At 46.7% G+C, this 17,799-nt stretch overlaps 1 protein-coding gene across 1 annotated transcript in view; it reads left to right on the top strand.

The window, feature by feature from the left end:
* The window catches only part of Serinc5 (serine incorporator 5), a 100,924-nt gene that overhangs the window by 22,390 nt on the left and 60,735 nt on the right, over positions 1 to 17,799 (top strand). The window contains exon 2 of the mRNA XM_028855975.2: positions 17,294 to 17,461. Within this exon, the coding sequence (XP_028711808.1) occupies positions 17,294 to 17,461 (168 nt within the window). The remainder of the gene's footprint in view (positions 1 to 17,293; positions 17,462 to 17,799) is intronic.

The raw sequence follows: 17,799 nt of genomic DNA, 5'->3' as shown, positions 1-17,799 counted from the left end.
ATTCTGGACGCTTGATGGTCTCAGGAATTTGCCGAGTAAAGATGCATTTTACTCTTCCTCCCTCGGAGCATCGACTCTCTGGGCCCTGCTCTCGGGGGGTGCTGTTCTTCACAAAGTATGTTGCTTGTACTGTGTCCAGTGAGAAAGTTAGAGATAAGAATCAGATATGACTTCAGCAATATGACTGTCTGTCCTCCCCAAACCCAAGTGTATCTGTTCATAAAAAAGCAAGCTAAATACCATGGAATTCCCCATTTCCCATTAGTGTTTGTGCTGTTCTTTCTGCTTGCCATCTGCCCGTACGTAATTGGGAGCAGGTGGGGGAGGCGTAAGGAAAATCTATGGGATTAAGAAATAAAAATTAAATGGTGTGTGTGTGTGTGTGTGTGTGTGTGTGTGTGTGTGTGTGTGTGTGTTGAAATGTAAGGTCTGTTACTGGTCAGGTATGGTGAGGTCGGCAGACCAGGGGACAAGTACAGTGTAAATAATCATTGTTACAGTTGTCCAGAGGGAAGGGACAAGGACACCATTCAGCTACCTGGGAAGCCACAGAGGTGGGCTGGATTTGTTCCTTTGTGTGGCTTCCTTGAGAAAGGCCCATAAGGCCATGTGTGCCTGTTGGGGGTGAGGTGGGTGGGGCAATTTCAGTGTGCTTTGGGTGGTTAGTCTGGCTCAGAACCTGGGGGAATTGCTAAGGGCTGTTCCTTGCTGGAGTGAAGGGTCAGGGGAGGATAGTGTGGAGGGGAGGCTTTTGCTTGGTAGGTTTGACCTCCGGGAGGGCATGTGAGCATAAGTGGTCTAGGGAGCTGGGTGCGAGAGATCCAGGTTAGAGTGGAGAGGGCATACTTCCGGGACTGGGTCCAGGGTCCAGCACGGATCCATTTTGCTCCTGGTGGAATTGAGTCCTACAAATTCTCACGTGTCTTGCAGACACCACACATGCTCACACTCATCAGCAAAACTTCATCTTCCTCCTGAGAAGCCACCTTGAAACAGTGGCCTGCCCACCTCCTGGTGTGATTCTTCTTCAGGAGGACACGGTAGGATGTTCTTCATGGCAAGGCGACGTCTGTTTACAACAGCAGCAGAGAGTGAGGTTTGAACCATTTTACCAAAGCTGTTACTGAAACCCACTTTATGGTATTTTTCTTCTGATAATTGTTGATTTTGGTAGGGTTATTCTTATCTTTATACTGATAGAATATATTTTATAAATAAGTTGTATTTTATGTGGAATGTAGCAAATTAAGTTGACTAAATTTTTTTTTGGTTTATAAATTTCTATTATTTGATTCTTTGTTTACTAAAAATTTTCATATTCATTTAATTGAACAAATTTAGGCAGACTAGGAGTGTAGCTCAGTGGTAGAGTACTTCCTTAGCTTGGTAAAACTCTGGGTTCTATCCCCAGCTCCACAAAAAAATAAACATCAAAACAAAACAAAAACCAAACAAGCACCTAAGCCCCAGGAAATCCAACTTATAAAATTCAAGCTTAATGCTGAAAACCTGGAAAGCTAGACCGTGACAGAGAAACAAAGGTCACCTGACCTCCCTCAGCCCTGGATGGTGGTTTCTTTCCCAAGGATGTCTGTTAGCCTATCTCTGTATTAAAGACTTCTTCAGGATGGGATCCTGGTCTGTCTGGATCATCTTGTTACACTGAAGTTGTGTTTAAGCTCCCTGGAGACTTCCTGCTGGGCTCACCATCACTGAAGGGGCCCTTTGAATAAATGTCTGGGGACACTGGACATGGTGTAATCTAATCACAGGTTGACTTTAAGTCTGCAGCAGCTGTTGGGCTGGTTTTTAATGGCCACCTTCAAGTACAGGTTCCAGGTGAGATTCTGTGTGTTAGGATAGACTAGAAACTCCCAGAATGCCCATGATGCTGGCCCATAAGCCCCCCACTGGGACTGCCCCCCCCCCCCCAAGGTGCTGGTGTCGGGAAGCGGGCCCTGCTCTGGGCTGCTCTGCATGATGGCTGCCTTCTACTTCATTGCTCCATTTCTCACCAGGGCTACTCAAGATCTCCAGCTGTTCCCAGCTGTGCCAGGCACATACTCTCATTGCCACCCAGGCTTTGCCCTGCTCACCCCAGCAGGCTAATCTCTCCCAGTCTAACCTGCTCCGGCCACCCCAGAATCAGGAACTCTGTTTTGTCCGTAGTCTCTTCTGTCCGTAGCTCAGGTCGAGTGCTGCCTGAGCAGCCTCCTCCGCGGAGGCTGGTAGCTCCCTTCAGAGGCATTGTGTGTGACTCGGCCATCTTGACCCAAGCAGACTCCCTCCTTGGCTTCCCTGACAACCAGCACCTTGGGTTTTCCTTCTAGAAGGAAGGAATGAGCCAGGTCAGGTGTGAGTCTTCCAAGGTACCCCTCTTGCTTAGTCCACATTCATCCCACCAGCTGACTGGAGAAATACAGCCTTGGACTGTGCGAATAACAGTAATTAAGATTCATTTCCTCAACTCCTCTCCCTTGGGCCTGCTTACCTCCCAGCCCAGTGAACAGCCCACACTGGATGTCTCCGCTTCGCTTCCAGTCCTCACGTTTGACTTCAATGCTGGGGTACTGGCCTTCAAAATCTAGGGAGGGTGAAAGTCAGGGCACACTGCTTCCACGGTGAGCAGTGATCTCTTTGCAAGTGACCCGGGAGACCTCTCTTTAGATCCCCGATTGCCTGATGAGTGAAGAAGAAAATAAGGGGGAGCAAAGAGGTCTTGCCTGCAACTGTTTTCATTTCTGCTGGTATTTTGGGAGAAGTGACTTTTTTATTTTATTCCTCCTACTGACCTACAGTGTTTTGAGGGTCGAATCCAGGAACCCCAGGCATGCAGGTGCTGGGCCATTGGACTGCGTTTTCACCTGGGCCCTGTTTCTTTGCAGGTACATTTAAGCAGAGCACTTCCCAGGTTGGTCGTGCCGGGGAGTTGTGTATGTGATAGTTGTCTGTCAGCTGTTGTCACTGAGGCGGTACACCCTGATGGCAAGCACCCCAGTTCCAGCTCTTCAGGGTTGGGCCTCAGTCAGCCTTGGAAGGAGGACCTGGTTCAGAAGAGGGTAAAGGGGGTGGCTGAATGGAGGGCTGCCTTAAACTTGTGAATCTTGTTTCGGGGACGAGCCAACACTAATTCTTTGCATTTCACATTGGAAGCGGGAGGAGATGGATTTCCGTGATGAAATGAAAGGGGAGCTTGGATGAGGCGTCCTAATATTTGGGGGATTGATGGATAGTAAGATTAACCATGAGGAGGTATTTTCTCAGCCGTAAAAACCAAGTGCAGCTGCTGCTCTGGCTTTGAGGGAAAGCTGCCCAGTAAGTCCTCTCATGTCCCCACAGCCCTTCATCCAGAGCAGAGTGCCTTGGAAGGGTGAGGGTGGCCTGTGGGGCCAGTGTGGGTCTCCCTCCTCCCCACTCTGTCTCTGGCCCCTGCTCTTGCCTCTGGACCATGGCACAGTGGTGGTTTTCCAAACTAGAGCTAGTTGCCTGACACCTCATTTTCTGATTTACATGAAAATTTTACCTGCTTATTGAGCATTTTGTGGACCCTAAAAAGTGGTATTCGATGGAATCCTGACTGCCCTAAACAATCTAACGTTGGTAAAGTGTGGGCAGAGCTCTCACTCTGAGACAGATTTGGAAGGAACCATCATGGGGCTAGGGATCAGTTCAGTTCATTAGAATGCTCCCCTAGAATACATGGAGCACTGGGGTCAATCTCCATCACCAGATAAACCAGGCAAAGTGGAGGTGGAGGCAGGAGGCTCAGAAGTTGAAGGTCATGCACAACTACAGAATGAGCTCAAGGCCCGAGCTACGTGAGATCCTGCTTCAAAAACAGACCACAAAGAGAAACCCTTCTCACTGGGCGGTGACAAGGTTTAACTTGAGTACCAGCCTTTCTGTGGTGTGGGCAGGGGATGTGACCCGTAGTTGGCCCTACAGAGAGGAGGGGTGGGGAGGGAATTTCCTGCTCTTTGCTTCTCAGAAGGTGGGGGAAGGAGGTTCATCAAGGGTACAGCTGGAGCTGCGGGAAGCCACTCGGTTTTGTGGCCAGTCTGGGGTTAGGGCATTGTTCTCCAGCTTTTGGTTTGCTCTGGTTGTGATGGAAACCTTTCAAGATGCACTAGACGCTTACTGCCCATTTGCTAGGAGGAGCAGAATGCTGCTTCAGATTATTTACCATGACTTCGTGTAGCAATTTTGAATGCCTCAGAGTATGTTCCACCGCAGACACTGAAATGTGGAGCCCAGCGGCCAAGTCACTGGCGGAACCCTCTTCCAGAACGCCGAGTTGTTCATGGAGCTGTTTGTAGCGTTTTTAATTGTCCACTGATGTCTCACTCATCACTGAGTCTGTCTCGAACCATGGCCTTTCTCGACATCGGTCTCACTTGAGGCAAACCAGAAGACTGATTATATCCAAGGCTTTCCACCCACATCTGCAGACATGACCCCGATTGAGTTGGCTTTCCAGGATGCTAAGTGGGTAAAATTGATTTACTAGAATGTGAGCTTCCGGAGGGCAGAGGTTGGATTGTCAGGTCCTGGGGCAGTGTTGCTTAGGGAAGCCCTGGTAAACACTTGTTATGGGAATGTTGTGTTGTCTGTAGTGTTGTAGTGCATCCAGGTGTCTTACGGGCTGCATCTGGGCAGAAAATTTTGCTTGGGAAGTGTGTTCCCTATGAAGGAAGCCCTTCACACGGGCACTCCTGAGCCCCCGCCCTCCCGGCTCGGCTCTCCAAGAGCAGAGAAATGAACTCATCACTGTTCCCATGCCAGAGCATTCCTCTCCATCCCCTTGGCTCTGTGACCTGGTCTCCAGCCTGGAGGGTGCTCTGAGGCTTGGCAGGGCTTGGGCGCTGAGCTGGCACTCGGTGGCTCTTGGAGAGGGCTCACCACAGCTCTCCATTGCAGCTCAATCCCCAAAGACACGGGAGGCAGGTCTGGGGTTTAGAGCTTCAGTAACTGCCAGCTGATAAGCTGTTATTTATAAAGTGAGATAAGCAAGGTTCCCTTTCCACCTTTGAGGAGAGTGTGTAGAACTAATTTGCAATAGGGATTTAAACTCAATGCGTGCTTCCCCCATTTCTCCAGACTACTTTTCCATTTTGAATTCCATGGATTCATTTCCTGGCAACATTTTCTTCTGGAATGTAAGGTCCGATGCTCCTCCCCAACCCACCCCCTCTGCTGAAGATAAGAAGATACTTTCTCCTTGATGGGTACAAATGATGTCCCTGCACCCGTACTTTCTTCTCCCTGATAGGAAAAAGATGAAGATAGCTTTAGTTGGAGCCCTGCTTGTTATATGCACAGAACCACCTCTCCCATGTTGTTGGGATACTCTTCTGGCTTCAGACTCCAGACTGTAGCAGGTGAACACCTTCTGAATCCACTGCTCCTGCTCTTGACTCTTAGGTCAGTGGTTCTCAGCCAAGGAGCAGTTGTCTGGAGATGTTGATGATTGTCCGAGTTGTGGGGGAGAGGGAGGCTGCTATTGCGTCTAGCTGAGGAGGCCAAGGAGGAGGTCAGGATCATCTTCCACAGAGTACAGGTCATCTTCCACAGCAGTTATAATCCCCACCCTCACCCAACATCAGTAATGCTGACTTGAGGAAGCTTACTCTCCATGCTCAGCCTCTTAGGAATACCCATTTTCTGTTGAACTCAGAGAAAGGTAGAATTTGTTTACCTTATCCTTAAACCTTGTAGAATCCCTTTACTAACCAACAGGAATGTACACCATCCTGCCTTTTCCATGATGCATATGGTCACAACCCACAGTAGACACCTGCAACCATGGATAAGTACCAACTTTACATATACTCTATGCTTTTCCCTATGTGTCAATATGATAAATTTATGATAGGCATGGTAAGTGATTACCAATACCAAATTGTAATAAAAAATTCTAACAATATACTGTAATAAAATTTACTTTAGATTAAAGAATTACATGTTCCTGGGATTTTCCATTGAGTACTTTTGGACTTTGATGAAATCATAGATGAAGAATAACCAGTGTTTTGTGTGGTGTTTTCTGTAAGGCATGTAAGTAGAGATGGCAGTATGTTTTTGAATGATTGAAAGACTCCATCTGCTGTCTGGGAGTAGAGAACTCTGTAAACATCCTTTCGTGTGGAAAGTAACCCTAACCGCGTGAGAAAACGCTCCCCAGAAGAACAGCTCTGTCCAGGGCCGGTTGTAACTCCATCATAGGTGAGTGTTCACAGCCTGGCCTTGGGTTTCCAAGGCTGGGTCCTGGTGGCCAAGGGCACTGACTTGGTCCTCAAGGACCAAGTACTTCTTGTGGAAACCAGTGTGTTCCAGGATACTGAAAAGGACTCCTGACAGCCCTCAGTGTCCTGCTGCCCAGCGGGAACCACTGAGAAGCCTGGCCACCAAAGAGGAAAAGTCAAGAGGGGGGTGGACAGGGCTGTAGGAGCACTCACTTCCGGGCTCTGTGCTACGTAGCTTCCTCTTCACCCGCTTGACCTTTTAGGTGACTGTTTAATATTTACCTTTCATTTGTTATTGCTAGAGATCCCACCAAGTAGAGTTTATTATACTAGTTAAACAGAAATATTATCAGGGTCACAGAGATTTCTTTATTGTTTGTTTGTTTGTTTGTTTATGCATGCCAAGAAATCAAAGTCAGGATCTTTCACATACTAGGAAATATTCAACCACGGGGCCACATCCCCAGTCCTAATGGTTGTGGTTTTGTTTGTGGTAAAAACATGGAATGGAATTTTATCATCCTCAACATTTTTAAGAGTACAGTAGACATTTTTAATCTTTTGTGCCTCAGTTACCTGGTGGCCTTGCATTAGTCTCCTGCTGAAGTAGAGTTCTTTTATTAGCTCGCTGATTCATCTAGCAAGTATTTGAGTGCTCACCACCTACAAGATGGAGCAGGAATGCTGTTTGTTTTCTTCCCAAAGGGAAACTTGGGGCAATGATTTTCTGTCTATAAGATAGATACTTGTTGCAGAGTTCAGAAAATATAGACCAGTGTAACCACTCGTCCTGGCATATTGATACATCTTCTGGTGTGTGTGTGTGTGTGTGTGTGTGTGTGTGTGTGTGTGTGTGTGTGTGTTGTTGCTGTTCTGTCTTGTTTTTATCTCCAGGGCTGCTCTACTCAGTGTTCTTGTGTTATTAGCTGCTTTCAGTTAACACACCATAGATTGCTTTCTGTGTGCCTGGGAAAGTCATTGCAGCGGGCATATTCTAAGTGTGAATCTGCTGAAATTTAAGCAATCAGTCGATCAATACTCTATTCATTTGAACATTAAAATTTCCTTCCCTTTCATCTTTCCTCTTAGTTTTTCTTGTTATTCCTTCTCTTTCTGTCTGTTTTGTTTGTTTGTTTGTTTGTTTTGTCTTTTTGTTGTTGTTTTTAGACAGGTTACAGCTCTGTAGCCCAGGTCAGATTGGCCTCAAACTCATTGCAATTCTCCTGCCTCAGCCTTCCAAGTGCTGAGATTGTAGACATGAGCCACCAAGTGCCTGACATCTCTTCTCTTCTTAGACACGTAGTTGGTCATTTTTACAAATATCTTTCTTTCCTTGCTCAGTGATGGGAATGAGGTTCCGCGTTCACCGCTACCTTCCCAGGAGCAAACGCTGCTCTTAGTAAACATGCATACAACAAACACTGGCAGAGTGAGTGAATGGCCTGGGTGTTTCTGTAGAGGCAGGAGCTGGGATTTGAGCACAGGGCAGGATTTGGTGATGAGGTAGTGAGTTTGGTGCCTGGGTGGTTGATCTACTTGGCAGAAGACTCAGAGAACACTTCCAGGTCCCTGCTGCCAAAAGTCCTAGAAGTCAAGTATGCCAGAGAAGATGGACATAGAAGGGAGGTGACTGGTTGGCCTCTTACTTTGTAGGCCAGGAAAGAAAAATTGCTTCTTCCTTGCTTACCCCCGCCTCCCATCTCAGCCAGTCTCCCTTTTAGAGGAAACCAAGGTTTGGCCAATGTGCTCTGTCCTGTCGACTCATGCAAGCAGGCAATAGAGAGAGCTCACCAGATGAAAAAACCCTCCCCGCCTGGCACCTTAAGTTACATCACTTCCCTAAGCCCTGGTCTCTGCTCTTTCAGATGACAGCAGCAGCAGCAGCCATAATCGTCGTCCCTTGCAGAGAGTGAGAGATTGGCAGGTGTTTGTTAATATGGATGAAGTAAGCCTTGTTCGTGTGGGATAAATAACATTGCTAATGCACGTGTTTGTGTTGAGTTCCCTTTGGCACAGTCCTTCTGTGAGTCTGGGATGAGCGACAGCTGTAACCGGAGGCCTAGCCACACTTGGAACTGTCATAGCTGAGCTTGGCTTGTTTGTTACCATACATGTCAGTGAGCAGGAACCAATGTTAAATCTGTAAATTGTGCTTTAGTTAGATGATAGACATCTGAGAAGATGGTAGGCCAGCCCCCTCATGGAAAGGCCCTACCATCTCATCTTTAGCTCACCGGTTTTTTGCAAAGAGGGGAACAAAGACTATTTATGATCCCAGAGCTGAACCACCCTCCACCCCCACCTCACCCCCCCCCCCCCCCCACCCCGTCAGGTGACCACCGTTTTCTGAGATTCATGGTGTCTGCCATTCATATTTTCCCACCTTTTCCTGGCTGTCTCAGGCACTTCTTGGCCAGTGTCTGCTGGTATCAACTCTGCATCTCCCTAGGTGCTGCCTGGCCTGGAAAGTTGACCCAGAACCTATAATGGCCACTAATAGTGTGTTAGTGTCGAGTACTCCCTACAGTGTGGAATTCAGAAGTTCCCTATTCTCCGTCTCCTGTCACACGGTACACACTGTCTCAGCAAAGGACTCCTCCTTCTTTAACCCCATTTCACTGTTTCATAGATAGGTGTTTGTAAAGGGCTGTGCCCACGTGCACTACCCGGCATGCACTGCCTGGCTCCATGGTGGCACCTGTACTCCTCTTCCTAACCCTCATGCAGTAGGATAAGCCCTGCATAAATTCACAGGCCGGGGTGAGGGATGGGGATCAGCTGCAAAGTGCTGATTGTGCGGTCCATAATTTCACAACCCAGAGCTGCCCAGTTTAAACTCTTGGCCTTCTAGTTTTCAGATCGGGGCTACACAAGTCCTTCCTATTATAATAAAAACCCGAAGGTATTAAGGAGTGTGAGCATTAAAATGGTGAGATCCAGAACACTAGCATCGAGAGGTAAAAGTGCTTGCAGCTGAGTCTGAGATAACCGAGCTGACCAGATAAGAGGGCAATCCACACAAGACACTGCTGTTTGTTCATGCAGTCTTGCTGGTAGTTAAAATAGACTAAATTATAAGTAGGGACAGTTTTTAACAATTCTCTTCCTTTCCACCTGCTCTAGTCTGCCTATTCCAAAAAGGTGATGAACACCCAGACCAACCTGTAGACAAGGAGTTAAACACGAGGTAGTCAAGAGAAACCACAGCTACGTCTTGGTAAACTGTAAGACTTAACAATCCACAGCCAGTCAAAGAACAAGGCCTGTGCTGAAGGTCTAGCTGGGTATGTAAATTCGAGAACAAAGACTGTGTGGTCTTAACAGCTAGCTGACCTCACAAAGTCAGCGAGTGGTTGGCTATGACTAATGGTCCGTAGACAGTGTCAACAGCCAGCCACAAGTGAGAGATGCATGGAGGGCATCAAAGCATGGCCACTTCTTTAAGTGAGTGAGTGTGTGAGCATGCACGATCATCTCCCTGCTTGGATCAATAGAGTGTGTGTCGAGCATGTGGGTCCCTATTGACTCAGCCTCACTATGCTCAGAGAATTAACAGTCTTAATAAAAATCACCCCAGTCTCTTCCCAGTTTCTACCATAAGTCCTATTAAGAGCCCATAGACAAACATTTCAGCACACCCCCTCCCATACTCTCCGGCAGCCCCTACTGGGTCCCTTCTGGAGCTTCGCTTGCCGTCCAGAGCTCTGTTTTCTACAATAGAGCTTTGATCGTTCTTTTATTTTTTTTCTCTCTGTAATAAAAATTTCATTTAAAGCCCATCCTTTCGGTTGCTCATGAATTTCACTCCATGGGTTCACGAGAAAGGGACCCAGAATTGACGTTTTGTGTGATCATGAGCAAGGGCACCCAGACTCCTGAGTTAAGCTTCACCCTCAAGGACCCCCACCATCCCTGATCACCCCCACCCACTCCTGCTGTTTCACAGCTGCCTGCTGTCAGCTTCAGAACCAGATAGTTAGGCCTTTGGGACTGTGGAAGAAGATTTGAACTGCAGAGGGAAGGGCTCTTGAGTGAGTTAGGTACCACTGTTGGCTTGTGCTTACCAGTGACACTTGCAGGGTTCCTGATGTGTCCCTGTTTTCAGTTTGTACTGCTGGCCTGGACTTCCAGGTAATGGGGATATTGTGTTTTGACTTAACAGAAGTAACTGAAGCCACTCCCATCCTTAGCTCATGGTTCCTGGCACATGTCCTCATAGGCCTCCGTCAGTCCTGGGGATGATGATCTCACAGACTTAGTGGGCAAGGCCGGGAAGGAGAGTGGAGAATGGTATTCACTTTTTGTGGAACGCATTTTGGATTCTCCTTAGATAAAGGGAAAGCGGTGAGAGCAGCTGGCCTGACTTCATTTTGAGCCTTTCCCAGGCAAGGACAAAGCACCTTTGACTCCTGAATGCCTGTGTTGAGCATGCCTCAGAAGTGAGCTGGGGCAGTGGGAAGGGCCCTAGGAGTGACAGATGGCTCTTTGTGATTTTTTTGAGGGACAGAAGGACTTTTCAGAAGGGAAAAGAATCTTAAGTCCATACTGTGTTTGCAAATCCTTTTACAGAAACATCTTCAGACCTCATTGCTTTTCCAAAATACTTAGATTTTCCCTCCCTCCCTCCCTCCCTCCCTCCCTCCCTCCCTCCCTCCCTCCCTCCCTCTCTCCCTCCCTCCCTCCCTCCTCTCTCTCTCTCTCTCTCTCTTTCTTTGACAGGATGTCATGCAGCCCGGGTGCATGTGCTGCTCTTTAAAAAGAAAGAAAAATATGACTATTTGTCAAGTATGGTGCTATGTGCCCATAATCCCAGCACTTGGGAGGAGAATCAGTAATACAAGACCCATCTCTGATACATAGAGAGTTTTGAGGCCAACATGGACTTCATAAGACCCTGTCCCAAAGCAAAGCAAAACAAAAGTAATACACACATAGTAAAAGCTTGAGTATAAAAAAGGAGATGTCTCTTTTCCCTCCCCATATCTAGGTCATTCCTCTGGTAGTCAGTTAGTAGTCTTGGATCTTCCCACATGGCTCTATGTACCTCTCTGCATAGTCAGTCTGAGTCAGCACATGTGGATTGTGTTAGTGGAGGCGGCCACACTCAAGATCTCCAACCACATAGCTTAAACAAAAATTCAGTCTTGAGTTTCCAGAGGCCCCAGAGCAAGGTTTTGACCGGTTGTCTTACAAATGGCCCCTTAGCATCTTCTCACAGGGCAGTCCTGTGACTCTGTATTCTCATCTCTCCTGATAAGGACAAAGCCCGCTGGGTTAGGGACCATTCCAGTGATTCTGTTCCAACCTTACTCTCTAAAGACCAAACAAAGTCACATTTTTAGGTACTGGAGGTTAGTACTTCAACATGTGAATTTTGAGGGAGAAAAAGGTTCAGTAATTCTAACCTACTCATTTTAAAACAATATCCCATTGGGTAGAGAGCCCACAATTAATACTAGGTAGGCCTTGTGTGGATGGATTATACAGTTTTTCCCAAGGTTTGTAACTAAGTCTTTGAATACTTGTAGGTATGTATCTACAAGGATGAACTCTGAAGAACTGTAAGCATTGCCCTCTGAAGAGTTTAAAAATTATACAGAGGAGAGCTCACAAGGCCTTAACCCTACAGCAGCTAAGGGATGCCCAGAGCAGGAGAAATGGTCTTCCCCAAGGAAGAGCACACTAATTAGTTATCTAGTACCAAATAGTCAGCTCTAAAAACATATGTACAAATAACACCGTATAGAATGAGTAGGTTGTTTTCATGTATTTAGGAATATACATACATGCATACATACATACATTCATATGAATGTATCAGCAACAATGAAAGCAGGCCACAAATTTGAAAGACAGTAAGGAGGGATATATAGTAAAGGGGGGAGGCAAGAGAAGGGCAAAATGATGTAATTATAATCTCAAAGAATAAAAGGACTATATATATATAATAAAAATATATTTATATAAATATTTAAAAATACACACACACACACACACACACACACACACACACACACACACATATATATATATATATATATATATATATATATATATATATATATATATGAAAGACCCCCACTCCATTATGAGGACATGGGGCGTTGGGCCGATGAAATGCCCCCCCCCCCCCCCCCCCCCCCCCGTCCCAATAACTTAGCCCAAGAAACGCCATTCTGAAGGAATCAGAAAAACAGGAGTTCACAGCTGTGGCCAGCCATCCGGCCTTGAGAGAGAGATAACTGTGGTCGGCGGCCTTGGGAGAAAAACAGTTGAGTCAAATCAGGATATTTTATGGCTGGCCCCCTGGCCTTGAGGAATAAGCAGCTGGGCTGGAAAAACACCCACCATACCCTGGGCAAGGCCAAGTCAGCCACACATCAAATTTCTGAGAATTAAGAATACGACCCCAAGTTCACCCTGGCCTTCTTTGAAACAACCAATAGGAGCCCTGTAACTATGCTTCTCGCTTCTGTAACCGCACCTCTGCCCCTGGGATCCTATAAAAAGTCCCCCTTGCCCTAGGAAGGGGCACAAGTTCTCTGAGAGACTTCGCCCCAGGTACCTGTGTATCTAATAAACCCTCTTGCTGTTTGCATCTGATCCGTGGTTTCGGCGTGTTCCTTGGGTTTGGGGTCTCTCCTGAGGGAAGATCTCCCCTGGGGGTCTTTCATATACACATGCATACATATATACATACACACACACACACACACACACACACACACACACACACACACATGAAAAATCAGAGTCCTTAGTGCTCTGTGATATGATGCGAGTAAAAAATTCCATGTTCAGCATGTGGTCTGTGACCTCAGCCCCGGCTGTGACTGTGATGGCTTGTGCTGTTTGTTTGAGGAGTTTGCCACCCACATGACATCACCACTCATTACTCATCCAGCATCCGTTTACTGAGTCGAGGATGCACAACACTGCTTTGTTCATGTTTCATTTTTATTTTAAACAAAAGGCTTTGGAAAAGAGTAGTTTTAAGCTCACAGCAAAATTGAGTAGAAAAGAGAAATATTTTACATCTGCTGTGTTACCACAGAGGTGCATCTTCCCCGAAGATGCCCAGCATCCTCCCAGGATCCACTTTTCCATATCTTCCCATGGTCCCCAGCCCCTCACAGCATCCCCCCAGCACAGCGGCACGTTTGTTATGTCTAATGAGTCTATATCTCCTCTTTGTCTGCCAAAGTCCTTGGTTTATGTCACAACTGTCACAACACTGTAAACCCTACATTTTTTGTTTTATACGCCTGACTTGTTTGCAAAAGGCTTATGCCTTGTAGAGCCAGGCACAGGACACTAGCTTTTCTCTCCAAGCTTGTGACACTTTAGAGTTAGGCCAGCCAGTTGTCTAAGGTGAAGAACAGGATGAGTGATGCCAAGGTAATAAGGCTCTGGAGACGGGCTGGATGAAACCTAGTTTATCGTAAGTTATGTTCTCCAGAACGGTGGCCAGTCAGCCCAGGTGCAGTAACTCTCCTGGAATTCTGCCGTGCCTTTCACGGACACGGTTTTCGGCTTCACCTGGCGCGTTTGTCGGGACTCAGCTCAAGGCTACACGTGCATTCCTTGTCTGTTGGTGTAGTTTGCTTTGAAGAGCGACTGTTGGTGTAGGAGAAAAAGGCTACTGTTGAATTCCAATATTATTTTAGAATTTTTATACAATATGTACATACGTATAAATGTACATCTGTCTGGTTTTTGGCAGTACTATATAGACCAATTGTGTTGCATGTGCTAGGCAAATTCTCCACCACTGGACCATAGCACTCTAAGTAAAGAGTGACGCTTGATAAATGCTGTGCATACATTGATACAGGACTTCAATGATAGAGTAGGATTGAACAGCTTGCTTCATTGTAGTGTTTTCCATAATCACATCCTTTCCGTCACTATTTAGACAAATTTAAATGTCTGTGTGTGTTCATTTTCCCTTCTGTAGAGGTAGTAAACTTACCTACTGATTCTGCTGTGGGTAGTTCTATCGTTAGCTTGAAACTTTCTAGCTAGTTCTAAATTACCTGAGATGGTCAACCTATAAAGGGAAGAGGGTTACTGAGCTCACCGTTTTAGAATGTGATTGGCTGTCCCTGTTGCCTTGGGCCCGTGACAAGTAGCACATCACGAGGGGAGCAGACAGCAAACAGAGGGAGCCGGGACCCCCCAGTCCCTTCCTGTGACCTGACCTTTCTTGAGCTCTTAGAATTGTACCATGCTGGGCCAGTCTTCCACTGTGTGGTCACATGGGCGGTGCTTAAGGCCTAAACTATAGAAAACTGCTTCTAAAGGAGTTTTCTTTCCAACTGGACTAAGTGTTGTCACATTTGAACTTGGGATGCAGCAAATCTGGTTACCTGAGACAATGTGACTTAAAGAAAAGCCAGGAAAGAGGAGGGAGAGCCCAGAGAATCAAATTAGTTTGGAAGCGGAGAGAAGAGCAAGAAGAAAGAGAAAGACTTGAGCATGTGTGTAGAAAGATAAATAAGTCAGAGATTGACAATGAGGATAAAGTGGCCTTGGGAGGCAACTCTGTTGGTTCAGTGCTTTTTCTAACATATACAAAGCCTTGGGTTCAACGCTAGCATGTTATAAACCCAGTGTGGTAGTGCATGCCTGTAATTCCAGCACCTGGGAGGAGCCTAATGCCCAAACAAAGCAAAAAGAGAAAGGATGAATGAATTGTAAAGGAAATGGAGGTATAGCTGATAACAACACATGCAGCAGGTGTTAGTATCGCACAGTGCGATCTGTTGGCTCGGCCTAAGGAGAATAGCTTCCCTTGTAGTGACAGCCTAGTTTTCTGAGCCTTTTGAGTAAGGTGGTGTGGAAAGTTGAATGAAGGATGCATGGAGGACATGTCACAGTGCAGGACAGAGGCTCAAACACTGGTGCTTTCATGAAGTGAGGTAGCATGAGACGTGAGCAGACTTCTGAGGTCTACCACAGCATTTTAATTTGCTGTCTTAGCTACATACCTGTCAACTAGTCTCCTTGTACATGATGTTTATAATGAAGTTTTTTAACTGGTGTTTGTTTTGAAGCTTTGCAAAGTCCCAAACTTCCTTCCAGATCATCACCAAGAAATTGAATCATTAAGGCTTAGGTTCAATATAGAACAGTGTTCATACTCAAATATTTGGATGTAATTTGCAGTTTTTGTGATTCCTTTCATAGAAGCCCTGTTGGGTAGCAGCTCCTCCCTGAAGTCAAATGCATCTGAGGGAGCTTCCAAAAGACCACAGCAGTGTATAAGGGACAGGTAGCACATGTCCTGTTACCATTGTTACTTTATAAGTGAGGACACTGAGTCTTGAAGAAGGAAATGGCTTTATCTCCAGGTGGCAGAGTCTAACCACCTCCACAAAGACTGACTTCTAGCCTGGACTGCTATCCACTGCCCAGCTGCCTTGTGTTTTCTCAAAGACCAAATAATGGGGGGCAGGGAGACTTGAATTGGTAAAGTACTCGCTGTGCAAGCACAAGGAGCTGATTTGCTTTCTAGGACCCACATAAAAGCTGAGTGTGGCAGCACACCTCTGTAATCCCAGCGCTGTGGAGGCCCGAACAGGAGGAGCCCTTGGGCTTGCTGGCCAACTTATGCAGCTGAATTGATGAGATCCATGTTCACTGTGAGACCGTCTTGAAAAATGAGGTGGAGACATGACTGAGGGGTGACACCCAGTGTGGACTTCTAGCCTCCACATGCATCCACACACGTGTGCCCCACACATGGCACAATGATCCAGTTTCCCAGGTGAAAGCCTTGTATGCTGTTAGTGGTACAGCACGAGTGCTGTGCTCACTGAGAAATAGTGCATGCAGAAGAGGTTCCTAGCACCCTGTCTTTGGGGTTTCAAGTTGCAGGCCCCCTCTGGAAGCACAGCCTTTTCCTCCCAGCATGTTCCTAGGGTTTGCAGTTCGTACATAGACTCTGGACTTTGACATTGGTTGTTGGGTCCAGCTCCTTGTTTCCCACGTTCTCCTCTTTTGTGTCCTCCTTGTTTTAGTTCTTAGCTGCTGTTTTTGCCCTTAGCTGATGCCAGAAACCCTTGTTTTCTCTTAAGTGTAATGACTGTGTACTTCTGAGGAAGTCCCTTTCCTGCTTATTCCTGGACACCTACCAAGTCATCAGTGCTCATCATGTGAGACAGTTCTAGCAAAGACTCTGCCACACGCTCTTCTCATGTCCTGTGGTCATGATGACCAAAAGAATAGTCATCTGGTAGCCTGGAAGGTCTACCCGCCAAAAGCCAGGGCAAATGTTTGGAAAGCAGTGCATCTGTATATGATGTCAACTGGGTCTCCTATAATTTAGTTCAAACCTGACACTACCAAGGTTTGGTACAGTCTCACAAGATTGTCCCAACTTCTAAGGTCACTCACAGTTCGAACCTCTCACAGCCTATCTTGGGTATAAAACTGAGTTCCGACCCTGTCCTCATAGGGTTCAGTAATTTGCTAAATCACTCACAGAATTTAGGGAAAGCTCTGTTCTTATATTTCCCCGCTTTCTGTAAATGATAAAATTCACAGCCCAATGAGCAAGATGAGGAGCCCCAGAGGGTGTGAACCCTAGTAGTATCTGTTTCCACAATGATGGGGCGCATCTCCAGTGCACATGGATGCATTTTCGGACAGAAGTTTTGAATCCACTGATGAGGGTTTTTGTAGAGATGCCAGTGAGTATCACAACTGATTCAGTCATTAGCCATCGGTCATTTATCTTGATCACCCACTCCCTCCCTGAGAGGAGAGAGTGGGGAGCTGAAATTTCCAATCTTCAATGTCATCTGGCTGACTTCTGACAGCCAGACCCCATCCTGTCTGGCTGGGGAGAGGGGGTCACCAAGAGTCGTGCCAGTAAGTATAGACTCGGGGGTGGCTTAAGGGGGCTTATGAATAACAAGACACTTCTCACCCGCCCTTGAAATTCCAGTGGTTTCGGAGGCTCATGTTCCATGATCTTGAAGAACGATTTTGTGTTTCTTGCTAAGTCACAATGGCACACTCTGAGAGGATGTTTGTGTCTTTCCTAGTTGGCCTGCTGCTGCGGATCTGCTGGATGCTCCCTCTGCTGTGGCTGCTGCCCTAAGATCCGGCAGTCTCGGACCACCCGCTTCATGTATTTGCTCTACTTCATCCTGGTCGTCGGCCTCTGCTGTGTGATGATGGCACCGTCTGTGACCAAGCAGATAAGGGAGCATGTAAGTTGGTGTTTGTCGATGGAGTTGGAGAAACAGGATTTAGAGGACTGGGTTCCACACCGCTGTGAGTTGGGGTTTGTTACGTCTCTGTTGCTGTGATAAAACCTCGTGGCCAAGCCACTTTTCTAGAAGAAAGAGTTCATTTGAGCTTATGATTCCAGAGGGCTAAGGGTCCATCGTGGTGGGTTAGCATGACAGCACATGGTAGGCATGGCAGCAGGAAGTTGAAAGCTCACATTTTTGAACCATAGCACAAAGCAGAGAGAACAGAGTAGAAGTTGGCAAGGCTTTTGAGTTAGCATGCCTCCACACCTACCCCCATGACATACTCCTTCCAG

The sequence above is a fragment of the Peromyscus leucopus genome, chromosome 11 (assembly GCF_004664715.2).
Source record: "Peromyscus leucopus breed LL Stock chromosome 11, UCI_PerLeu_2.1, whole genome shotgun sequence".
NCBI classification, from domain to species: domain Eukaryota; kingdom Metazoa; phylum Chordata; class Mammalia; order Rodentia; family Cricetidae; genus Peromyscus; species Peromyscus leucopus.
Note: the sequence above shows the minus strand (reverse complement) of the source record. Positions and strands in the feature narration are given on the sequence as shown.